Source organism: Vigna radiata, unplaced genomic scaffold (assembly GCF_000741045.1).
Source record: "Vigna radiata var. radiata cultivar VC1973A unplaced genomic scaffold, Vradiata_ver6 scaffold_7, whole genome shotgun sequence".
Taxonomy (NCBI): Eukaryota; Viridiplantae; Streptophyta; class Magnoliopsida; order Fabales; family Fabaceae; genus Vigna; species Vigna radiata.
In genome coordinates, this window is record NW_014543262.1 from 4,657,977 (window position 1) to 4,684,703 (window position 26,727).

The 26,727-nt window shown below is 34.5% G+C and overlaps 3 protein-coding genes across 7 annotated transcripts; 2 read left to right on the forward strand and 1 right to left on the reverse strand.

The window, feature by feature from the left end:
* The first annotated feature begins 3,839 nt into the window (after window positions 1-3,839).
* LOC106753852 (pentatricopeptide repeat-containing protein At2g33760) lies at window positions 3,840-5,147 on the forward strand. The gene has a single exon (XM_022777758.1). It carries the CDS (start codon window positions 3,840-3,842, stop codon window positions 5,145-5,147), a length of 1,308 nt encoding a protein of 435 aa, XP_022633479.1.
* A 10,593-nt stretch (window positions 5,148-15,740) lies between these two features.
* LOC106753669 (transcription and mRNA export factor SUS1) lies at window positions 15,741-19,548 on the reverse strand. 5 transcript variants are annotated; one of them, XM_022777689.1, is made up of 6 exons: window positions 19,330-19,548; window positions 19,096-19,192; window positions 18,863-18,957; window positions 17,063-17,139; window positions 16,177-16,232; window positions 15,741-15,941 (listed from the first exon to the last, which is right to left on the reverse strand). In XM_022777689.1, coding segments are annotated over exons 1-5 (288 nt in total). In that variant the 5' UTR covers window positions 19,332-19,548; the 3' UTR covers window positions 15,741-15,941; window positions 16,177-16,215. The 5 variants fall into 5 exon arrangements, with proteins under 5 accessions (XP_022633410.1, XP_022633409.1, XP_022633408.1 ...); XM_022777688.1 differs by having other exon boundaries at window positions 15,741-16,089; XM_022777687.1 differs by having other exon boundaries at window positions 15,741-16,103.
* Window positions 19,549-25,007: 5,459 nt separating this feature from the next.
* Window positions 25,008-26,546, forward strand: LOC106753757. The gene has a single exon (XM_014635606.1). The coding sequence runs from the start codon at window positions 25,008-25,010 to the stop codon at window positions 26,544-26,546; it is 1,539 nt and encodes a 512-aa protein (XP_014491092.1).
* The last annotated feature ends 181 nt before the right edge of the window (window positions 26,547-26,727 follow it).

Consider the following 26,727-nt stretch of genomic DNA (forward strand, 5'->3'; position numbering starts at 1 on the left):
ATGTACTTTTTCAAAATATACTTAAATATATATAATTATTCTTCAAATTGTTTAACCCTTTATATTCATTATTATAGTTAAATGAGATTATAACTTAATAATTGAATCAATAAAATGTAATATTTTTTTCTTTTTAGTAAAAGAACTTAATTAACTCAAATAAAATTGATAAAGATAAACTAAAATGGAAATTGAACATGAACAATATTTGTGGTTAATGGGTGCAAAAGCAACTACAACTACAGTTTTACAATCCACTAAAAAGGTGAATCTGGAATAGCTCCAGTTATAGTTATGGCAGAAGCATGCTTTTCTGCTCGTAAGAACACATCCTCCAGCGTCCTTCTCGTCAACATCAAAGGCACCATAGCTTCCATTCACGAAGGTTAACACGCTGGAGCTAACAAATGAATACCACGGACAAAGGAACGCAGTTGTGCAAGTCCAAACCACTCACAGACCTCAACGAACCGGAAACGACACCGGTAGAAACGAATAAACACGCCCACACCTTGGCTGGAGAAGATCGAACCGAATACGACTCCCCTCGAAGTTCTTCGACAAGCTGGATCCGGATACGCGAAGTTGCTGAAGAAGCTCGATCCGGATACGTCTCTCATGGAAGTTGTTGGAAAAGCTGGATCCAGATACATCAACCTTGTATCCGGATACGCCTGCTTTGGAACTCCTTAAAAATGCTGGAATCGGATACCCTCTTCTTTGAACCGAATACACAGCCTGTTTCTTCACTTCTACAATCCCTCCTTCCACGTTTGGACATCTGCATCCACTCTGTCATCATCATCAACAGCGTTCTTGCTCCTCCATTAACGACTGTCTTGCTCTTCGTTTAAATCACAGACCTTCTACCTGCAACAATCACATGGGCAGACAGTGCAAACTCGTGAAAGCACAGTGCATGGCTTATGGCTTATTTATCGTGAAAGCATAGTGCATGGGTTTTCATTTTTATGTTTCATGGGATCTGTTATTAAGCATTAGAATCGGTTTGTGGTGGAATTTTAATTTTCGTACAGGGCATATAAGTCTTTGTCAAGGAAATCAGCGTAAATCCTCTCAAATTAGCGAGATGGGTTTAACAGTGAAATCTCGCAAATCAGTAGATTTTTATCTTTGCAAATCATCGCATGAGAACAATGCCCATCCTCTAAATCCATCCTCGCATATCAGCGTGAACAGTTATTTCCCTTCAAACGAACACAGCGTTAGAGTTGAATTTACTCTTTCTATTTTATTGGCTACTATCTTAGCATTACTGAAGTTAGTATAGTTTAATGGTATTGATTTGATCGCATCAACGACAACGTTACCACTAATCCAACAGAACAACGAATAACGTAGGCACTATGATGCTGAGCTTGAAGCCCTACGCGCTCAACATCAAGCGAACTTCTAAGAACTTCAATAGAAGTTGACCTCGTTGGAGGATGAGAAACCACCTCCCTACTCTATGCCTAACTCCCTGGAGAAGGCTCGTGTAATTCTTGGGTGGAATGTAGCCTGCCAACATAGCGAGGTTCGTGAAGTACACATATTTTGTCATTGACGCTATCAAATTAAGACTATTTTACAAGGCAACTTCAGTATTGCCAAGTTATTGAAGGTGTGGGAAAACACTAGAAGGGGGGTTGAATAGTGCTTTCATGATTTTTTGCAACTTGCAAGTTGTTCATGATGTACATATCACTTTGTGAGTTGTTAGTCCTTGGTTGGTAAACACTATCCTGAAATATCATTTACATGGCCAACTCAGCGTGTTCTTCGTTTATGCGTGTAGGCAATATCTTTAGAAAGAGTGAGGAGTATGATGAAAGTGAGAGTGTAGAAACTCTAGTTACACTTCTCAATAGACTAAAACACACACAATGTTTTATACTGGTTCACTTGTTAGGGCTAGCTACGTCAAATTTTCCTCTAAAATTAACTTAGAGGGTTCCATTAGATATTCAATGAAGTACATTTGAGTTTAACTCACTCTTGATTGCATAGTATTATTTACCACTCTTGGTATCCCTAGACGTTCTTAGTGTCATTGAGAAACATCGTCTAGTTTAGTTTCCCCAACTTCTGGTTGCGTAGTATTATTCGCCAATCCCGGTATCTTGATCAATGAATAACCTCTATTTACCCTAGATCAATTGAGTATTCACACCTGGTACTCAACTTCCTTGCCGAGATTTCCTTGAGTATTAGCACCACTCCTGATACTCAACAACCCTGCCGAGATTTCCTAAGCATTAACACCACTCCTGGTACTCAACAACCCTGCTAAGAAATTCACAAATAAAAACTTTTGATCAGTAACATGTATCACTCTCTCTAGGTTACACGAGTCTCAACATCTCTAGGTACCTAAGTACAAACTTTTCAAGGTACACAAGTATTAACCTCTCGAGGTTTCCTTCTCAATCTCCCCCTAAAATAAAAAACTCTCAATTACAAGAAGTAATCAAATAACACTCTTGTAGTATGAGTGTACAATACAACTCACAGGTTGTGACTTTACTCAGCGAAGGATTTTACAATATTCAAGCCTTTAACACAATTTCTCTAAACGGTATTAATATGACAATTTTGCAACACTTTATCCTTTCTCTATTATCTTATTCTTATTCTTCTCGTATGGATCTCAATCTATTTTATATTATTTGTATTAGATAACCATTAAGAATTCAAATTGCAACTCTTCATTTGCAATCTTTTTTATATGGAATAACTAGATCCATTTTTACAATTTTATTTTCAGTTTGAATCTTCAAAGTCATTTTTCAAGACTTTAATTCTGAATCAACTTATTCTCTTTAGGATAACTTCATTCCTATTATTGTTAAGCTGATACTTGATTTCATTTATGCTCTCTTCAATGTTCACAATTGTCCTATTAAAAAAACTTTGTGCAACTTGATTCTACATTTGAATTGCTAGAACATTAATATCTTACATTCAATCAAACAATTCATTCATCAATTATTTCCTAACATTTGGATCAATTGACGATTTTTTGATTCAAAATATTTCTTCTTCCATAATTTAATCATTACGAGATAATATTCAACATTGTATTCATATCATTAAACATCAACTTTAATCACTTAGATCAATATATTAATATTTGCATGATCAATAAGAGTTCAAAATAGTTATTAGACCACTAAAGTATATTATAATTGTTTCAACTATATAAGTCATATGACATCTTAGTTATCTAATAACTTAAGTGGCCATATGTTGTTTAACACTTTAGGTCATCTAACGTCTTTGTCGTATAACATAATGATATAGGTTGTGTAAAAACTTGAGTCCTATAATGATTTAAAGTCAATAATCACACATTTTGCACTCATTTAATTCATCTAGTGTTTGTACTTGTCTAGTGCTTAAGACTTAACTTTTGCATATACTAGACTTCTAGTTTATTCTAATACACATGCTATTTGGCTATTAACGATTGAGAATACATAAGCTAAATATATTTTGATATTCACAGGGATCAATTATTTAACCTTGTTATATCTCTTAAACGTTTTCTCTGAGTCATGTAACACAATTTCACACTTACTCATCTAAGATAGTGTTTTGTTATCATGTAAAGTTATTAATTACTTGGGCTCGTCTACAACATATCTGCCACTATATAAACGAAAGACACTAAAATACTTCCCTCTTCGTCTTGCCAGATTAACGGAGCTGCTAAGAATTGAACAGGATTACTATAGTGTCGTCTTCAAATGTTAGCGCCAAAACTGCAACCCTGTTCTCCATCATCGCTGCATAGAAGCCTCTCTACTCTGGCACTCCTCGCCGACAAATGCACCACCATGGACCAGCTGAAGCAGCTTCACGCCCAGATGATTGTTTCTGCCGTCGTCACCGCTGATGCCTATGTTGTCAGCCGCTTGCTCTTCTCTTGCGCCCTCTCCCCCTTCGCCGACCTTTCCCACGCTTCCAGAATCTTCCGGTCCACACCCCACCCCAACTCCTTTATGTGGAATATCCTCATCCGCGCCCAGCCCCACGCGCTCCACGCGCTCTCTCTCTACCTCGCCATGCGCCGCAGCCGCGTCCTCCCCGGTAAACACACCTTCCCCTTCCTCCTCAAAGCATGCTCCCAATTGCGCAACCTTCCCGCCTGCAAACAGCTCCACGTCCACGTCATGAAGTTCGGGTTGGCTTCCGATTTGCACGTGGCTAACGCTTTGGTCCGGTGTTACTCGGTTTCGGGAAATTGGATTGATGCCCGTTTCTTCTTTGATGAAATGACCGAAAGAAGTCCGAGTCTTTGGACCACTATGATTTGTGGGTACACTCAGAATTTCCGCTCCAAAGAGGCTTTGCAGCTTTTCAGTGAGATGGTTGGGGCGGGCTTTGAGCCCGGTGGTGCCACCCTGGCTTCGGTATTGTCTGCGTGTGCCCGGTCAGGTTATCTCAAGTTTGGGGAAAGGATTCATGGCTTTGTGAAGGTGAAAGGGTTTGGACTTGGAGAGGGGGTGATTCTTGGGACGGCGTTGGTTTACATGTATGCCAAGAATGGGGAGATCGCAAAGGCTAGGAGGTTGTTTGATGAAATGCCAGAGAGGAATGTTGTTACATGGAATGCTATGATCTGTGGGTTGGGTGCTCATGGATATGTGGAAGATGCTCTTGATTTGTTTGAGAAGATGAAGAGGGAACATGTTGTTTGTCCTAATGGTGTCACCTTTGTTGGAGTTTTGTCGGCTTGTTGTCATGCTGGCTTGATTGATGTTGGTCGTGAGATTTTTCGTTCGATGAAGTTGGTGTATGGAATTGAGCCGAAGATTGAACATTATGGATGCTTGGTTGATCTTCTAGGGAGAGGGGGGAGGTTGCTGGAGGCAGAGGAATTGGTGAATGGAATGCCGTGGAAGGCTGATGTGGTTATTTTGGGAGCTTTATTGGAAGCTAGCAAGAGTAGTGGGAATATTGAGGTTGCTGTAAGAATGGTGAAGGAAATTCTTGCTCTGGAACCACAAAACCATGGTGTTCATGTTGCTTTGTCTAATATGCATGCAGAGGCTGGACAATGGCAAGAAGTTTTGAGACTGAGGAAGACAATGAAAGAAGAGAAACTCAAGAAAGTGCCAGGATGGAGTCTGATCGCCACATAGAGTTTCCTGTCATACCTTGTAATAGTAAAGACTGCTCATTGTGGAAAAAAATTGATTCTTTCGTTTTTAGCTAAAGATGAGGAAGGTTAATATAGTGGTACGCACTTCATGATCAACTGATGCAGTCATTTTGAAAATAGCTATGGTGCTAATTGAAGAAGACTTGAAATACGGTGGACTGATGCACTTCATGATCAACTGATGCATGGTGCTAAATGAAGAAATATTGCTACACTTCTGCTGCATCACAAAGCTAAAATTTTAAAATACCACAGAATGATATATTATCATATCTTGCAATGACGTAAGTATACTGCGATAGGTTCAGAGGATATCATTTTGTAGAGAACTTCATGAGCAGGAAGAATACAAAAAATATTCCAGTGTGCTTGGTGTGAAGCCTTATACCACCAGAGAAACTAATACAAGATTTTACTTCTATCCAATCCTTGGTATTGGCTGACTACAAAAGGACTGAAGGGAAGAATTCTTCAAAGCTTTCTTTACTACGGTAAGGTGTTTCTTTAGCACGGTACATACAGTATTAGCCTTTCATCATGCCGAATTGCTGATTTAAAATATTATCAATATACATTAAATGCCAAATTACAATGCATAAGTTACGTTATTAATTTGCTTGCTTTAGGTGTTCAAACATTGTTCATTTGCCAGGACTTGTTGAAGCATAGAAGAGCTACATTCAACCGTAGAGTAGATGAAAAGGAGATGGAAGTTGACTTGCTATCTCTTGATATAGAGAAAAAGGAAAAAGAGCTTGTGATTATTGACATACACGTTGCCGTTGTTGTAAAACAAATTGTGATACATTCGTGTTCATGATTCCAGTTTATTATTGAAGGCCATTAATCTAAGATTATGGTCATGATGGTAACAATAATAACTATAAAAGGATTTTAAACCCTTGTCGGAGACTAATACAAATAAACTCTTGTTTTATAAAAAAATTTGGGCAAAATACCACAAGGATTAAAAAGAAAGTGTACTGTATGACCATCTGGCCAGTTTAGGATTGGACGGTCCCATCCGTAGAGAACATCTAATGAATTGATCGGTCAGGTAACAATCGACCTTAAACAAGAATTAGAATTGATGATGATTAACTTAAGCTAAAGGACGATCCTTACTAGTTGGGTCGTAATTAGGTTGACGTTAATCCAAAGTCCATTTCGAAATTTATAAATACAGATTTGAGTTATTATGATAGGTTTGGTTACATTTAATATATATTTATTTCTAGAGTATCGAATCTTTACTAACTTTGACATCGAAATATCTTCTGTAGGTAATTTCTTCCAACGCAATCGAACGAAGTGAAGGATGAAGGTAACCTCACAAACACCTAGGTTCAAGGTGTTGTCTAGTTCAGTTTTGCCAAAAAATAAAATGACTCAAAATTTGGTGGTTTAAGACATAAAAAGCACACCAGTAGTTCTGACTCAAAACAAACTATATCAGCAACTTTGTTTGATGGAATTAAACATGTTTGAGCTCAATTTTGGCACAAAACAACACTACTTCTAAAATTCACCTTGCCACTTCCAAAAATGACTCAAAATTAATGGTTTAACATACTAAATTGCACACAGACCATTATAATTCCAATTGAACCTTTTCAACAGCTTTAAACACATTAATTTGGACTTGTTTAAGCATGATTTTTACACAGAATCACTATATTTCGAAATTGGACCTTGTAATGGTCAAATGTGCAATAAAATGACTCCACCACACCACTAAAATTGAGTTTGGCTGAAACAAAAGCTAAGGCAGTGATAAAAGTGACTCCAGAAAGTGTAATTACACTGGATCAAGCTGAAAAACAATCGTTAGGATGATTAAAACTCATACTGGACCATACAAGTATTTGTAGCATAGTGAAAAGCTAGATTTGGACCAAAATCAGCAATGGGCTTCTGGTTTTGAGGTAACCGAGCTATGCAAAGTGCATTTCATTGCTCTTATGGAATTAATGAACATTCACGATGAAGATTGGAGGAAAGTAAAACGAATTGAAGCAACACTTCAAGCGAAGTTCGGTAGTTGGAAATTGAACGTGAAGGTAAAGGAAGATGTGAGAAATTATGGTGCGTATGGTGAAGATGATGCTAAGAATGCATGCCTAGATAGGAAGAGAGGCTAAAGGAAGCTCTCAAGCTCTCTCACAGTGACCTCCAAGAAGGAAAGATTTCTCTAGAGAATTCAACGGAGTTTATCTTCATTTATCTCAAAGGTGTTTGATACAATGGAAAGCCAAGGTATTTATAGTTTTTCCTTGCTTGTGCAACATCAAGATATATCAGCTAGCAGTCACATGGAAAGCACTGCATACACGTGGAAAACTACTCTTGAAGCTGGTGGATGCACATTTGAAAATTGTTGGATGCACATGGAAGAAGGAAACTTGTTGGTCGTTGGGCGCAAGCCCTCCTCTGCTGAGCGCAAGGGTTAATTCTTCTTCAATTAAGCTGCTGGAATGTGTGCCTCTCGATGGGCTTCCTTAAGTAGCTCGTTGGGTTGTTTCAGATGCGTCTAAGTGAGAATTCGGCTCACTTCCCCATTCTTCATGCTTCTTTACTTCCTTTTTCTTATTCTTTCTATCATTTTAAAAGTGTTAAATCCTTTATTATGCCTAAGGCTTGGCCTTATTCCATCATCTTATAAAAGGGAGCAACTCTCCTTTTATAGGAGAAGGAGAACCCTCTAGAAAGAAAATAATACATGCACTTGAAAGAGGTTCCATCATTAGGTTCTTTGAACTATCTAAGATCTTAGAAGCTTCCTTTGTCCAAGGGGAGTGAATGAGAGTCTTTTCCTTCACGAAGCATTCAAAGGAGATATATGAGAGCCTCACCTTTAAATGATTGACCAAGAGGGATGTTTCTTCACCCTCCAAGTCCAATGACCCTTCTGTTGTCAATGAGAAGCATTGATCTTTGAAGAGATTTTGATGATAATGCACTTGAAGACTTGAAGGAGCTTTCACGTACATTGTTAAAACATCTTTTGTAGAAACATGTGTATTAGGTTTTACCTTTCAATTGTAAGCACTTAGAAGTCATGTAACTTATTCTTTTTTATTGATTTCTCGCAGCAATAATTGATTATCACGGAGGATAATCAATTATCAAAAGTAAAAGTAGAAAAGGTTTCATCTCGAAAATAATTGATTATCACTAAAGATGATCGATTATCTCCGTAAGTTAAAAATTGTCCCGGGTTCGACAATAATAGGATAATCGATTATCACATTATTCAAAACCCATAACGGCCTAAAATAATTGATTATCACTTTTAATAATTGATTATATCTGGAAGTTGAGAGCTGACTTTTCATTTTCTTACCCTTGGCCTATAAATAGAAGTCTCTTAAACCTTTCTAAGGTTACCTAAACTATTAAGAATACAAAATTGGTTTTGTGGAAGTTCTTAAGTTTAAGTGTTAGCTTAATCAAAGTCTTGAAGAAGGAGAAGCTTGGTTTTAGTGTGCCTAAAGGTCCAAACGGTTCTCTACCAAGTTGTTCAAGCTGGTGATCATTCCCTCGTGTGTCGAAGGAAGGTGTATTCTTTTCTATGTATTTCTTTATTCATCTTGTAAACTTCGAAGTGATTTCTAGTGCAAGGTTAATCACTATTTATAGTGATTAACAACTAGACGTAAAATCTTTTGATTCAAACCAGTATAAAAATTCTCTGTGTACTTTTCCTTATCTCTTCATTTCTTAACTTTAAACTATTCGAAGCAATTACTAAAAGAGAACGAAAATTTTTAGTAGAACCAATTCATCCCCCTCCCTCTTGGTTTTGTGTCCATTTACACGTTTTTAAACATTATGTTACACGATACCAATTCCAAAAATTGATATTAGAGCTTGCTTTGATAGTTGTTATAAATGAGATGCCTTATATCTCAAACCAAGAAAGGGGTGAATTGGATTTTGTCTTAAAAAATTGATCTCTCCAAAAGTTTTGCAAAATCTTTGGTTTTCTTGAAATCAATAACACAAGAAATGTTGAATCAATAGTAAAAGAGAAAAGGATAGAAAAAGATTAACACAAGCAATTTATATTGGTCGACCAAGCCTAGATCCAGTCTTCCTTCAATGACTTTATTTGAAGGGCTTCCACTATAATGATAGAGTTAACAAGAATACAAAGATATCCCCTCTCAATGTACTTCTTTCCACACCCAAAATTACCATAGCAAACAAGAAGTGAATACCCTTACTCTTACAACATAGAAAACAATCACAACTCCTTCAACACCTTGAGAACAATCAATGTTCTCACAGAGAACAATCACAACTTTCTCCCCTGGCACACCAGCACAAGAACACAATACAAAAATTGTATAAGAAACCCAAATTGATCCTTGAATCTTCAAGACACTTCTTGGACGCTCCTGTAATCAAAACTCAATGAAACAATTAATTATGAAATTGATTGCAATTGAATTGTTTTGAAATATCACGCAAGCGTATTTATAGGATTTTCTGAATCTTGACGCATTATAATCGATTAAGAAATTTATGTGATCTCTTAAGCTTTTCTTTCAACTTTAACATATTTTCTTTTTTTTATTTAACAGATTATACAACGCATGCAATCGATTATATAATTCTCATAAGCCAATTATAAATTTATTTGACCATTAAAATAGTTGAGGCTATTAAATGAAATTGATTTTGACATATGAAACAAACTTAACTGATTATGAAACTTATGTAATCGGTTATGTCAACACTTAAGAAAATTTTCAAATCAATTTTCATCCTAAACATATCAATACTCTAATGAAACATATCTTGGCATAACATCGCGTTTTAATCGACTATACAACTTATGTAATCGATTACTACAAAGTTGTTTGCCCTGTTAAGAATACAAAGATATATAGAGAAATCTAATAGATTATACACTTTATTAAATTGATTGTTTCTTTTAGAAATGATATGTTCAATCTGTTTAAAGCATGATTTATTTATAAGCAATGAATTCATATATCAAGCAAAACATAATAAAGATAAAGCAATTGTTATGTCATTTGTTGTACAAGAAACTATAAAATCATTCTTTTGTTCATCATAAAAAACATAAATATAAACGGTAAGTTTAGATCCTCCTATATGAACAATAGTTTTTCAAATTTTTCGAAAATGGTCGAACACAATCAAGTTTATCTGAAGGTGCTTCCATCAACAGACCATCCCATTTTACTAGTGATAATTATGTTTTATGGAAAGTCAGAATGCAATTTTTTATGGAGTCTATTGACAAAGGCATCTGGGAAGCTGTTGAAATTGGTCCTATAATTCTTACTCGAATCGTTGATGGTGTAGAGCAAGAAAAACCATATATATCTTGGATTACTGAGGAAAATAGGAGAGCTCAATATGATATCAAAGCTCATAACATTGTGGTACTTGATGAGTTTTATAGAATTTCAATATGTAAGACAGCTCAAGAAATGTTGAAGGTCCTTCAAGTAACTCAGGAAGGTACTAATGATGTAAAACGAGCAAGGAAGAACACTTTGATACAGGAGTATAAAAAGTTCATAATGCAGCCTGGAGAAACCATAGCAAACGTGCAGAAGCGCTTTACTCACATCGTCAACCATCTTATTAGACTTGGTAAGACTTTTGATACTGTTGAACTTAATGTCAAAATTTTGAAATCTCTGGACAGGACTTGGCAACCCAAAGTGGCAACAATCTCTAAGTCACAAAATTCTTCCTCAATGTCAATGGTGATATTGTTTGGAAACCTTCATGAGCATAAGCTTGAGCTCAATAGACTAATTGCTGAAGAAGACCAAGGAAAGAAGAAGACCTTTGCATTCAAAACAGAAATCTCTAAAGGAAAAAACTCAAGAATAGATTATGACTCTGAAGATGATGAGCATATGAGCCTAATGATCAAGAGGTTTTCTAAATTCATGAAAGTTAAGGGAAAGGACAAGTTCAAAAGTGAAAAGAAAGAAAATCAAGGATCCTCCTCAAGTTACAAATGTTGTGGATGTGGAGAAAGAGGGCATGTCAAGGCGGATTGTCCTAAAAAAAAAAAGAGTGAGGAAAAGAAGGAAAAGAGGTTTCACAAAAAAAGAAGGAAAACATTGCTTGGGAAGAAAATGACTCAAACTCTTCTTGTTCAAGCGACTCAAATGAAGAAGCAAACTTATGTTTAATGGTAGATATTGATGACACTGCAAGCCAAGTAAGTAGCTCTAGCTTTGAAACTAGTGAATTAGATTTGCAAAAGGTGTTTCTTGAATTAAAAAGTGAATTTCATGATTTGCAAATTAAGTATGAAAAAGCTTTAGATAAAGAAGTAATTTTGAGAAACAAAATATGTAATTTAGAAATGAAAGAGCCTAATGTTGTTGATAATCCTATTGAATGTTTATCTTGCAAGAGTCATATGTTTAATATTCACATTTTAGAAAATTTGCTTAAGAAAGCAACTCAATCTGCATCTTGTATGAAAAATGATGTTAGAATGAATACACTTAAAAATAAAAATATGCATCATAATAGGAAAAATCAAGGTAGGAGAACACATAAAGTTTGGGTTGAAAAGGAAACTATTTTGAAAACCAAACTGCCTAATGTTTGTTGCTTCTATTGTATGAAACAAGGTCACACCTCAAACAAGTGCAACATTAAGCATGTTGGCATACCAAATGGAAAGTATGCTTGGGTTAAAGTTGTGAAGTGATTTTTAACTTTATTTTAACCCCAAGGACCCATAAAGAGATTGGGGACCTAAAATTCTTGTTTAAATTGTATTGTAGGAACCTTCAAAGTCAAAAAAGTCTTTGTGGTATCTTGATATTGGATGCTTAAGACATATGACGGGTGACAAGAGAAGGTTCATAAACTTTGAGAAAAAGAAGCAAGGATTTGTAACTTATGGGGATAACAACAAAGGAAAGATAATTGGAACCAGAGACATTAGAGGAGGACATACCTTAACCATCAAACATGTGTTATATGTTAAAGGACTAAAGCACAACCTCCTAAGCATAAGTCAATTATGCGATAAACTCAAGGTAACTTTTGAAAGTGATAAATGTACTATTTATTTTAAAGATTAATATGATATTGCATTGCAAGGTGTTAGGCATAATAACATATATTTGATTGACATTGAAAGTGCATCTAGCCATAGCATAACATGTTTAGTTGCAAAGGAAGAAAATCCTTGGTTTTGGCATAAAAGGGTTGCACACATGCACATGCAACATTTGAATAAATTGATTTCAAAAGATCTTGTTATTAGGTTGCCAAAGTTAAGATTGGAAAACGACAAACTATGTGCAGCTTGTCAAAAAGGAAAGCAAGCAATCCTCCTAAACCTGTAAGAGGTTACCTAAACTACTTGAAAGCACAAATCAATTATGAGGAAGTTCTATGAGTTTAAGATTGAGTTCAATCAATTCTTGTAAAAAGGAGAAGCTTGTGGTTAGTGCGTCTACGGTCCAAGCGATTCTCTTCAAGTTGATTGAGTTGATTTCTTTCCATTGTGTGTTGAAGGAAGGTGTATTTTGTTCCTAATCTTTGAATTACTTTGATTGTAATCTGAAACTGAATTATAGTGAAAAGGTTAATCACTCTTTATAGTGATTAACGACTGGACGTAGAATCTGTTAATTCGAACCAGGATAAAAATCCTTTATGTGATTTTCTCCATCTTATACTCTTTGTTTATAAACTGTTCAATCAAATTACTGAAAGAATATAATAATTCTTAAAAGAACCAATTCACTCCTCCCCTGTTGTTTATTGATTGTTTTCACATTTTTATACATTTTGCTGCACAATACCAATCTCAACACTAGCTCGACAAAGATCAGGTCAAGTTGAGCATAGGTCAAGAAAACTATGTATTGGCAAGGTCAAGCTAAGCTAACTTGGATCCAAGTCAAGTTGAATCAGGGTAGTATCACCTTCAATTGAATTGAACTAGACCCATATTAAGTCAAGTTCAGTCTGGTCAAGCTCATGCCAAATCCAAGTCATGTTGACCTAGGCAGCACAAAGACAAAGTGGACCAAGTTTAATTAAGTCATTTTAGACTGAGATATCATATCATAACCATATCAAACTAAGTTAGATTGAGAACATGAGATTAAGTCAAGTTAATCCAAAATCAAATAAAAAGGTTTAAACCCTCTGTTGGACCTCATATTTGTTGGTCAATGTCAAGTGGGTCTTCGTTTTTTTTCGGTCTCAATTGGGTTCATAAATTTGTAAATTTGAGTCAATTAAACCCTCTCCGTCAAGTTTTCACTAACGTCGTCTAACTATGCTGAACTGTGTTTTTTTTACATGACATGGCATTGTATATTAAATTGAAGGGGTGATCTATAATATAATCAACAATTCCACGTGGATATGTTAAATTTTTATATTTTCTGTTCTTATCATTAGGGTTGTGGAGCTAGGTTGACATCAACCTACTGAGAGAATTTCAGGTGAAGTTCTTCAAGTGTATGTGTTCTTGCCATTTGGCTTAAGATACATCGACCCTTTTGCGTATTGTGTGTCCTTGATCGGTGACTGAAGTAGCGGTTCTAGACAAATTGATATGCGAATTGAAGATCGCGACTTAGGGTTTCTAGGAGACTCCTTTCTTCTACTCTTTGTTGTTGCGTTTTCATAGGGAGGAGAGGCAAGTTTCAGCGGCTAGGAGCGATCTCCATCGTCTTGGCACGATTAGTATGATGGCGGTGGGGTCTTCGCGGCATGGGGGTCTGCGTTCTCCTACGGTTTTGTGGCAACAATGGGGCATTTACATTTTGGGCATTGGGGTTTGATTTGGGTTTTTGGTTTCTCGCTCTCGCGATTTCAGGTGGTTCTGCTTTGTTCTTGCATTTGGGTCTGGTGAGGGGAATTGCGAACAACATGTGGTGCTAGCGAAGGCAATAACGTCGAGCATCGAATTTTGGGGAATTTGAGTTTATGTTCTTGCTTTCTTGATTTGCAATTTGCGAATTTTGGGGTTTTTTTATTTTGCGATTTGGGTGGGTTTCTTATTTCCTCTCTGCATATTGTTAGTACGAGATTGGGGTTCGTGATCTTGCATTTTAGGATTTTTTGTTCTTAAGTTTGGCTTGCAATTTAGGGATTTGGGATTTTCGTTTTCGAATTGGGTTTTTTTCTCGATGAAGGCGCGATGTGATGGTGAAGAAGATGATTTCGCCGCTACGATTTGGGTTGTAGGTGAATTGTGCGAGGAAAATGATGGTTGCACGAGGTGATGGCGACATTATGCTAGGGTTTGGTGGCAGCGACACTGTGGTGATGGCAGCGCTCGTGGTTCATGGTGGAGCGATGAGGTTGCTTGCGATTCTGGGTGTTTATGCTGGATGTTGCGTTGCTTGCAACATTAGTGGTAAGAGAAGGATAGGCAATGGTGTGATTCATTATCTGGGTGGTGGCGCTGATGGAGGGTGGTTATCTGACCAAATGAGCATGGTGGTTGGCCATGGCGGCGAGGATGGGGGAAATGACCACGGTTAGTTTCACCTAAAAAAATTTGACGTGATATAACACTGTCACATCAACATTTTGAGTATGCACCAAGTCTTCACAGTTAAATGACGTTAGTGAAAACTTAACCGAAAAGGCTTAATTGACTCAATATTACAAGTTTATAAATCCAATTAAAACCGAAAAAATACGAGGACCCACTGAATATTGACCAACAAAAAATCGACCTACAATAATCAACCCAAAATAAAAAAATTTGAAAATATAAATATTTAAAATTCTTACTTTTCAAGTAAAAATCAAAATTCTTTAATTTTAAGTAATCTAATTACTCTGAAATTATAAAATTTCAATTTTCTTCTAATTGTCTCATCTAAACAACTTATTCTACTCTAAGAAATTTTAAATTTACCAAATAAAGAAATTACTGTCTTAAATTGTCTCATCAAACACGTTATAAAAGAATTGTACTGCTGAGTGCAAAACCAAATAAATATTCTTTCTTGACAGAAAAAATAATTAAAAAACAATATAAAAATATTTCCTGCATTTTTCTGCCGTCCAATAAATGATCCGTAAAAAAAATTATTATTTTAGAAGGTGAAGATAGGACTAAGAAAATAAACATCAAACATTATGTTACTGTTAGTTTTTAATCTCTTTGAAATTATTAAAAAGTAACCAATATCAAATATGAATGAAAATGTTATATGAATTATATTAAATATGCTCACAGTACAAATATTTTTAAATTTTCATGTAATCATGAATTATTTAAAAATTATAAACTACTTAATTTATAATAATTACTATAAAAGTTGTATTTAAGATTTCTGGTTGACAATGTTATAATTGGTATCCTAATACCCAATCCTTTTACTTTTGCAAGACTAATTTATAGAAGAGTCATGTTGATGAATCGTTTAGCGTTTGTAGTATTTGGATGATTACTTTTATGGATTACCGTGTCATTTTGACCTACAAACCCACCATTTTATCATATATAGTAGATCATCCAATCACTTCTAAATGAAGTGTCATAAATTTCTGGTCAACTTGTTTAAATTCTCTTAAAAACGAATTGAAAACAAACTCATTTTTTGCCTTCATATAAAAATGTAATTCTAGAGATGCAATCAAACTTCAGCATGAAATTATGTCATCGATGAATCGGTATGCTACGATAAAGCCCAATGCATTATGATTATAGATTTGGTAGGAACATCTAATGCTGTGATAATCCTTCCCTTCTCCATCAGTGCTCAAGATGCCAGCATCAAACCTTCCCTATTTGTTATCTTGGGCAATGTGAGGGCACAATTTAGTTGGCCCAATGTGACTTCTGAGTCTGTTTAACTTTCAAGACAAATTGGAAGGCCTTCAAATGATATGAAGGGAAAAGAGGCTAGATGTACAGAAGATCTAGCAAACTGAGATAGTACACCTAAATAGACTTCAATGCTCAAGATACCGAAAGTTGGGGTCGAATAATGTAGTTAAAGGCTCAAAGATCATACCTTTGAAATGGTGTGGAATTGCAATTATAGGTGTATAAGTTAAGGATTTTCTTGACCTGAAATGAATATGTACATAGCTTTGTTTCGTAAAAACATGAAATCTTCAAATAAAGGAATTATTATTACCTTCCACGTGCATGTATCAGAAATTTTATTTATGTCAAATGTAGTACGATGATATTTAAAAGCACATAAGCAACTAAACGAACTTTTGCTTGTGTAACAAATGTTTTTGCATAAACACCAGAATAAAAGCAAGGAATAAGACTGTTACATAGTAGTAATTTTGGATAAAAAATTATTTTTCAAATTTATATTGTTAGGAGTGAAATGATCATGCTTTTACAAGACATATTCATATACCTTCCAGAAAAAACCTAGTACAAGTGTGTGCAGATCTTACTAGTTCCACCCATAAACTTTACAACATATTGGTGAGGTTTAACACCGACCAAGCCTTGAATATATTAGAGAGCAGCTGACACAAGAAAAGTGCGAATCCTCTGCAACAACTCAGCCTTTATGGTATCAGGAACGGAGGCTGCCAAAAACAAGTTCGACACTTTTGTGAAAAAAGAAAACACACTGGCAAAATTGTTCAGTTTCAAATGTTTAAACACGTAGTACCCTGCTCAGTAAGGGCTACATAAAATATTAATCAGTAGATTTTGAAGAATTTTGGGTGGTGTTGACCTGATGAGGAGTTTTATTAAACTAAATACTAATTTTCTATATATTTTCCATATGCACAACCCACAACAAAAATGTCTTATCCTATAAATGAGGTCGGTAACAAAGATCAGAAAACGTTATTAAGCTTGGTAATTTTTTGTATGAAGGAAAGAAAAGAAAATAAATTCAAACTATGAAACACCTAATTCTCTACCTCGGCCCTTTGGAGTAATGACATGTACAAGTTCATCCACAGTAACATTATTCCTCCCTTTCTTCTTCACAACGGCTCTGCAGTAAAAAGGACAACAAGTTCCAATTTCACACAGGTGAATGTTTATCAACACGAAAAGGTAGAAACAGTCAGAAAAGAACAGGGTGAGATAAAACAGCAAAGTTGAATGACTGTACAGCCAGGAAGAACCTGATATTACCATGGAATCATTTTGTGTATAGTCACACAGTTCTAGAATTAAGTGCCAACTAAAGCACGTAATGAATTTAACACTACACACAACCAAAGCACTAGATAGACACACAAAGCGGACACCAAACAAAAAGTAGAAGTAATTCGTTTATTCCGCCAGCCAAACTTAAAGTTGTATCTAAATGTCTAGAGATGTCTAGAGTTAATTAGAAATCTGAGCCATAGTCTTCAATAGCAGTATCGGCCAGAAACACATCAGTGGTTGCTGGAAGTTTACAGGTAGTTGAGAGGCCTGAATGAGTAAAAGTGGTTTGGAGGGAGTACTCACTTGCGTACGTGATTTGTGAAACAAAATAAGAAACTGAAACATTGAGAAGTTTTAGATAAGGGTTTTACTATTTTACCATTTATAAAAAAGTAACCAGAAGCCAAAACGTTGCCATTATGGAGTCCTTTCCTAACAATAACAGTAAGCAAAAACATGACCGTTGTGGGGTCTTCTCTTTCAGCCCCTTCATGTGACACGATGTCACCCACCATTGTGGTGGATAGCTGCTTCGGCACTATCTCATACTATTAACTACTATGATTAGAGAATGATAAGAGAAATTGCATTTATTTAGAAAAGAATAAAATCTTAGTGCTAATAAGTTAGATTAGTAATTAAATTTGATATAACAAAATACATGTGGTCTCTGGTACTCTAAACCAAAAGGGCATAATGTCATATGCCAAAAGTATCATAATCTTACATGTTTTTTGTCAATACGTACTGTGTTGAAAACAGATTAAAGGGTGTACGCATAAGAGAATGTGTTTGGCCTGTCTCTCCCCTAAGCAAAAGTTTCTACACAGAAACTCAAGAAGTCACCCTTGTGTTACTGCTCCGAATGGGAACTAGAGTCTAATATAGAATGGCAAATATTTAATTTCAAATTCGAATCATTCTGTTTTCCCCTCTACTAGAAAATACTTATTTTGCTTCTAGTATCTTAAAAGGGCATCTAGAACTTCTATTTGGTGTCCAATTGATGCTATTCTGTCAAGTCGACTCAGTTAGGGATAAATCCTAAAACTCACTTACTGAATCGATAATAAATGACCCTGCAAGGCTAGAACCCAAAAAGTCCCTCTGTAGGGAAAAAAGGATCATGGTGACAAACCTAAAATAAAATGAAAATGGAATTAATTTCCATTTATTATCAGCATAATACACTGTCCTATAGGTTGACGTGAATACACACCTTGTTCTCACACATTGTGGGAACACATGTTCAATCCCCACAGGGTGCGAAAGCTCATTTCCAGCGGCATTTACAGTAGCATGAACCAGGACACTCTTTAGTGTAGTGGAATAAGAGAAACCAATAGCATGAAAGTATAATAAACTGCCAACCAAACTAAAATCATAGTGTATGACTTTAAATGGCATTTAGTAACAATAACAAACTTATCTTATTATCTAATATTTTTCCACAGATATCTTCATACTAAGAGATCATTAGTCCCTTCCAAGAAACCCATTCTCCATAGTTTCATCATATTTGTGGTAAGTGCGTGTACTATTCACTAAAAAAAAAAAAATACCTGCAAAGAGCTTTCATTTCATCCTTCCAACCACAGTCAACAAGTCTTTCCCTCAAAAGCTCCATGAGGCGCTCCTTCTCCCCAGTCTCAATCAACTTCACAGCCATTCAAGAAACCCAACAACACCAAAATAACAAACTAAACTAACCTTCAAGACCCATAATAATCGTTCCACCAAAAATTAAAACAGCAATTGAAACTTGAAACAGAAAAAACAAGTAAAAAGACGAAACCTTGATATTGATGAGCTCTTGAAGCGTGGGTTCCCTTTCAGGGGCATTTTCGACCACATCTGGCGTGGGAGGTCGATTCACTGACGCCTTCAGCTTCCTTGTGTTTCAAAAAACAAACAAACGAACAGAATCACGCAATGGTAAGAGGATAGTAACATTTGTATTTGATTTGGTTTTGATTTAAAGGAAGAAGGTAGTGGGAGGGAAGGCGTGAAAGAAATTGTGAATGCTTACATGGTTGAATAAAAGGGTAGTTGAAGTTACAGATACGATTGTTGAGTAAATAGATGACGATGCTGGTGATGATGAACAAGCAGAAGGAGGTGAATTGCTCGGGTGCAAGAGCGCACTGTCGCCAATGCCCTATCTCGTTCTTTGCCTTCCACACTCCCACCTAAACTTTCTTTCCTTTCCACCTTAAAGGGGCGATTTTCTTTGAGGTTAGAATAGAATATCAACTACTTAGAAATAGCTTTCATATATATATATATATATATATATATATATATATATATATATATATATATATATATATATATATAATATGATCCTTTGAAATCATTCTTTTTACAATATTTTAATATCATACATATGATTTTATGATTGATAAAATTATTTTACAATCAATAATAATTATAAACACTGAATTAATCACATAATTATGTCATTTTATGATTGTTATAAAATTATTTTATAATCAATAATAATTATAAATACTGACATGAATTAATCACATAATTATATATATATGATATGGATAATATATTTTGAAAATATTTTTTTAACAATATCTTAATATTATTTATATGTCATTTTATGATTGATCCAAAATTATTTCAGAATTAATAATAATTATAAACATCAACATAAATTAATCATGACATATAGATATAGATGATATTAAAATATTATAAAATAAAATGTTATCAGAATATTGTTATCATCCGTATATAAAAGAAAGTTTGTAACTCTTTTTAGTAGTTATTATTTTATTCTTGTTAATATAATTTATTCTATTATTTATAATTCATACTAATTATACTTAAAAATTATATAATGTTCTTGTCGTGAGTGTAATAGAAGGAGTGATATTTTTTAGAAGTCAAAATTAAATTTTTACTAATTGATCAGTTAATTGTTGATGAAAATTGAGATAAAAAGAGCTGAAATGACTAAAATGTAGATAAAATAAAATATAGGAAATATGTGAGTCTTAAAGTGAAAAAAATTAAATGATACTTTACATGGATCAATTTGTATTTATAAAACTTTATTTCTAGAAACAGAACTTCTGTAACTGAAAAATTATAGTTTGTTAGTTACTACTTGAAATCAGTTATAGTCTGATTTGTTCGAATTTTATATAAATATTATTATAAGATGAGTCTTTTTAACTATTTTCGAAATGTACGTATATTTTTATTATTTTACATTCTTGATAATTATTAATTTTTAAAAATTTAATTCACAATAAGAGATTTACACGTGATACGTAAGAAGATGTGGTAACTCATATTACAAGAGTTTGTTTATAGAAAAGATTGACCAACTCATATTAAGATGGTTTTATGATTAATTGATGTCAAAGGACAAAGTTCAAGGCTTAATGGAGAGTGAATTTGGACAACACACAGAATTTAAAAGCTAATTAAGTGAATTTTTTTGTTAATTCTGATATTTATTATTACAAGCATTTAGCGATGTAATAGAGAAGGGTTAAATATCTTTTTTGTCTTTATATTTTGGGGCGATTTTGGTTTTAGTCTCTCTTTCAAACTAAGGTACAGTTTAGTTCTTCAACTTTAAAAAACTCTGATTTTAGTCTTTTTTACCAAATTTTTTTAACTTTATTTGTTGTTTCAAACAATCCAAATGCTAAGATGAAACATGTTTGAAACAGTAAATAAAGTTAAAAAATTTCGGTAAAAAGGACTAAAACCAGAGTTTTATAGAGTTGAAGGATTAAATTGTACCTTAGTTTGAAAGAAAGACTAAAACCAAAATCGTCCTAAAGTATAGGGACTAAAAACATATTTAACCCAATAAAGAATAACTATATAACATTCTGACTAGATGCTACTAACATGATAAATTTTATAAATTTAAAAACTCTTATACCACCTTTTAATATTAAATTTTTATTTATTTGTTTAAATAAATCAATAATAAAAATTTTATATAAAATTAAAATTGTTTATGTTTGAAATTTTAATATATTTTAATCCACTAACTTAAAAAAATAATATAATCATTTTAACATAATTAGTTAATTTTTTTTATGTATCAAACATGTTTTCGAACTGACATTAAAGCATGAACATATCAAATCGTGTAAACATGTTAAACATAGTAGTATTTGAATTGTTTACATTATTTGATACATTTATGCTTTAATGTAAGTTAGAAAACGTGTTTGACACGTCAAACAAATATACATCGTAATTGGGTTAAAAAGACAGTATCCACTCATTTTTAAAGTTTGGTAACTAAAATGTATCAAAGTTTTGAACACAGATGAATTTTAATTTCACATCAAAGTTTAGGACTTTAACCCTTAAATCAAAGTGTACATTAATTCACAAAAACCTTTGTCTAAAACAAGTTCATTACGAAATAAGTTGTTGAGACAATATAATCTAGAGAGACTAGACCATCTAGCAACCCAAATTTTTAAGTTTAACAATAAGCATTAAAAGGAATCTTTTTAGAAAAAGAAGCACCTACCTAACTTGAAATGTCTGAGTGTTTGCTCAAATTAAATGAAAACCTAGACGAGAAGCTACGCAAATCATCGAAGTGCTAATACAAAATCTTCTCAAAATAAGAACATACACAACAGTGTTTCCCTAAAATCTATGATGGAGGACCGTCTAGAGGAAGAATATGACCTCTAACAAGAGTCATGGCAAGAAGAATACAAGAGGAAGAAGGATTGTAAAGGACTTTGCTTCTATTGAAGATTTCCTATTAGTTCTTCCTTTTTTTTTGCTCTTAAAAACTTGGTATATTTTATTACAGGATCATATAAACCTTAGGATATGTTCACTAAAGCCCATGAATCATTCAACCAAGCATATTGGGCGAAACATCAAGCTAACCGAGAGCTACTGCCTAGCGGTACCAAGGAATGCTTAGCACTAGCGGTCTATGCTCACACCTTTTACATGTTGCTGCCTCATTTACCTTGTGACTTGGTAGGCAACATGTGACCTTTCCAGTTGACCTCTCCAGCTGGCTTTTAATTTGAATTTCAGAGGGAAAAGCTAACAAAATAGAGAGATTTCCTTCCATATAAATAAGAGCGTGTTATACTTTGTAAATTTCTTTTGTGCAAGTGATCGAGGTCGTACTCAATCAAATTAATATGCAATTAAAAGTGCAGTATATACTAGGAAGTGACTCCTAGGTTGTCTCTCAAGGACCAACATTTGGTTCAGTCATTAGATCAAACACGTGGTGGGAGAATTTTGTGAACAGATTATGCTAATTGAAATTAATTAATTCAAACACTAATTAAAAACAGGTTGGCCACTAGTTCGATTGAAATGCTTCCAATCACATAATAACAACAATTACCCACTCCTCTAACCCCTAATCCAACACAGGCTAACCAACTAAACGAAACCTAATCATGTTTTCATAAAAGCGAATTAAGAAAATGTCATGCACACATTCAATCAATGCACCACCACAATTAAGCAAGTGTGACTCTAATCAACTAAGCAAAGATTAAAAACAAATTAGGCAACTAAGTGTATACCTAATTGGTAGCACATAATAGATTAAACATTATGCAAGGTATGAACAACAGAATTATAATGCAGTGTAGAGATCTCAAACAACCAATGCAATCTCCTTAGTGCCCAACTCAAACAAAATTATTCTTCCATGGAAACTAAATCAAACACAGTAAAACACAACATAAACATTGAAATTAAATAGCAAAATGAAATAGACCCTGCAAACGAAACTAGGGAAAACTAAATTGGGGAAAACGAAAACGAAAGAGCAAAATTGGAATACGAAATTGGATTCAAATGCGAAATTGAAAATAGAATGTGAAATTAGAAATGGAAACTGAAATTGCAAGAACAGGAAAACGTAAAAGCAAGGACAGAAAACGAAAATGGATTTGCAATTGAAAACAAAAATGGATTTGCAATTGAAAACAAAATTGATTCATCAGAAGAAAAGGAAAACAAAAACAAACCTAAACCCCTAAAAGGGGAGATGCAAAAATGCCTCAGGCTAAAACGAAATTGAAAAAGAGAGAGAGAGAGAGAGAGAATTTTTCCCAAATCTGATTTGGGTATCAATAACCCCCGAGGACAAAAATGACCTTCATATGGGTTTCTCCTAATTTGACCAAAAATAAACCGAAAACTGAAATCTGGTCCAAAATAAAAAGAATTAAAATTACAAACGAAATTAAAAACAATTGTTGATGTGGAAAATAATAAATGACGTGGCCACAATTTTGTTGTCCCAAAATATGATTCCAAAATTGTCTTGCAAATAATAATTGGAGTAATTAAGTTCAAATAATTCAAATTAATTAAAATAAGAATTACTAGTCAAATTAAGCCCAAATAGTGAATATGAGACAATAATGGAGAATTAAACACAATTCACTAATACAATTTGGTGTGAAAAGCTGAGTGAATAGTACAAAATAATGATTCATCAGTAAGTAATGAAATGTTAAAGAAATTTCCAACCATGCTTGCTCTTGAGACCTCTCTGTTTTAGAGTTCTTCTTTTTCTCCTCTAGCTTCCTTCCTAAGTGGATAGGTTGTTTGAGCTTGAGGCACCATGCACACACCACAGCTTCATTGAATTGCACCAATCCACTTAAATCCTCAATCATTTTGCTGCACTATGTCTTCCAACATATGGAATTGAAGTTCTAGACCAAGGAGGCTTCCATTAAGTGGTATCCAGAGCTTTGCACGAGTTACACACGTGAGATAAGTCCTTTCTTCATTAATTCAATGTTGTCACATGTTATCCTTTTTTGTCTTACTATCTTGCTGACTTGGTTCTTGTAGGACAAAATAATTCAATATAAATTAGCTTAAGAGGTCTTTTTGTGGAACATAAACTTTTTGCCAATCATCTAATGAGAGTATCCACTGTTAGTACCATAATAGGGTTTCCTAAGTAGGATTAAAGATGTTTGCAATAAGAATTATTTGTTTTTTAGATACACATATTTTATATTTTTATAGGTATTTGGGAATTAGTTTTCCTATAGAATGTTCCTCTTTTAAAGGAGTTACTACTTTGTATTAGGATTTAGATTTTTTTTCTTACATCGTATCCCTTATTTGTTATGAGAATTTCTAGAATATTTTATTAACATATTAAAAAATTTTCATTTGTGCGATAGTTTGTTCTAAAAGGTTATGTGAAGCTTTATTTTCAATTTCTTTTTTTGTTTCTTCATTATTTTCTAATTAGATTTTTATCAAGGCTTATTAATTATAATAATTAGTTTTAAATTGTAATAATTAGCCTTTATTAGCTAATTTTTGTATATTTACTTTNCCTTTATTTAATTTAATTGTCAGTGTTAAATATCATTTATTATGATTGATATTATAATAATTGATATTAAAATATCAATTATTATGATTGATATCAATGATTGATATTATAATAATTGATATTAAAATATCAATTATTATGATTGATATTACAATAACTGATATTAAATTGGTGGAGTTTATTTCCTTTTAACTCTTTCAAATTGGGTTATGAATTTGTATATTTATACTATTGTAATCCAATGATCAAATCAATTCATTTCAAATACTTTCTATATGGTATCAGCCTAAAACGATCATCTTCGTTTTTTTGTTTTTTTTTCCTCAACACAGGACATCGCTCCTTCCTTTTTTTTTTTGCCTCCCATGGCCAACAACAATTCTTCATCTATTAGCAACTCTCATGAGCCATCAAAATCATTCACTTGCATCACCCTTAGTAGTGTCACCAAGCTTCTACCCTCAAATTACCTCACTTGGAAACTTCAAGTTGAAGCTCTTCTTGATGGCTATGATCTTCTCAAATATCCAGATGGATCATTTCCTACGCCGCCGATGACGATCTCCACCACCGGTGCAACTCCGAATCCTGCTTATCAAACCTGGCGTCGACAGGACCGTCTTATATACGGTGCTCTCCTCACCACTCTCTCCCCTGAAGTGGCATCCCTGGTGTCTCAAACAACGACATCACATGATCTCTGGACTCTTCTCCAACGCACCTATGCCAAGGCATCTCGTAGCCACCTCAAGCAGTTAAAGGAGCGTCTCCACACGGCATCCAAAGGTACCCAGTCCATCACCACCTACATGCATTCTCTGAAGCAAACTATAGATCTCCTTGCCTCACTTGGCTCTCCTGTCTCCGTTGAAGACATGACTGACCATGTCTTGTGTGGCCTCAACAATGGTTATAGAGTTGTCATTGACGGCGTCAATGCAAGGGACACTCCCATTCTTTTTTACGACCTCCTCGAGAAGCTTCTCATTCAAGAACTTTCCCTTGTTGCTGCTCAACGACAGGTTCCTGCTCCCATGACAGCCTTGAATGCACAGACTCGACCCAACCATTATGATAAAACTCGATCTAGACAATTTTCTGCATCATCATCCTCACGCCCTGACTATCACAAACCGTTTCTTGGTCGGTGTCAATGGTGCAATGTCAAGGGCCATGTTCTGTCTCAGTGTCACACCTTCAAGCAGCAACACCCTGGTGTCCCAATGCCTCCTCGTTCCTCCTCTGCTAACCCTAGACAGGTTCAGGTTCATACTGTAACCATTGGCACTTCTCAAAATAATTTTTTGGTTGATAGTGGAGCGACGCATCATGTCACCAATGATCTTGACAATCTAGCGCTTCATCATCCGTACACGGGTCCAGACTCATTGTTTATGGGCAACGGTTCAGGTTTAAACATCACTCATTCTGGAACACTTTTACTTAATGATTTATCCCTCTCCCACACTTTGTGTGTTCCTTCCAGGCAACAAAAAATCCTTTTTGTCTCTCAACTCACCAAACAAACTAACTTTGTTGTTGTTTTCTTGCCAAACTCTTTTTATGTTAAGAACTTGCAGACAGGTCAAATAACCCATAATGGCTCATGTGTGGATGGACTCTATCTCTGGCCAGCCAACTCTCCGTCAGTCCATTCTGTCCACAAAGACTCATCTGCTTCATGGCACCATAGACTTGGGCATCCCTCCTCTTCTATCTTAACATTTATTCAGCAGCATTTTTCTTTGGGTTCAAATAAATTCCAGCAATCAGATTGCAACTCATGTCAAATTAATAAAATTCATAAACTTCCTTTCAATGAATCCACTCTTAAATCATCTTATCCTTTGGAAATAATTTTCTCTGATGTATGGACTTCCCCTGTTTTATCCATTGATGGTTGATGAGTGCATATTTATGTCCACATTTACGCTTTAAAATTCAAACTTTTGATGAAATTCTTGTGCTTAAATGATTGATTTAATATGAATTTATGACGATTGGATTTATTGGGTTTGGGAACTAAAGATGCTTAAAATGTGATTCTTAGTTGCATAAATTATTTTGGATGTTCTAATGTTTATT

What these genes read in the sequence shown, in the direction of transcription:
- LOC106753852 (XM_022777758.1), top strand. Translation starts at nt 3,840, where the DNA reads ATGGACCAGCTGAAGCAGCTTCACGCCCAGATGATTGTTTCTGCCGTC.
- LOC106753669 (XM_014635514.2), bottom strand. An exon ending in GAAATGAAAGCTCTTTGCAG is followed by an intron (nt 17,140 to 18,862) that starts GTATTTTTTTTT and finishes TTTTTACTGCAG; the next exon opens with AGCCGTTGTGAAGAAGAAAG. An exon ending in CATTACTCCAAAGGGCCGAG is followed by an intron (nt 16,718 to 17,062) that starts GTAGAGAATTAG and finishes TGTTTTTGGCAG; the next exon opens with CCTCCGTTCCTGATACCATA.
- LOC106753757 (XM_014635606.1), top strand. Translation starts at nt 25,008, where the DNA reads ATGGCCAACAACAATTCTTCATCTATTAGCAACTCTCATGAGCCATCA.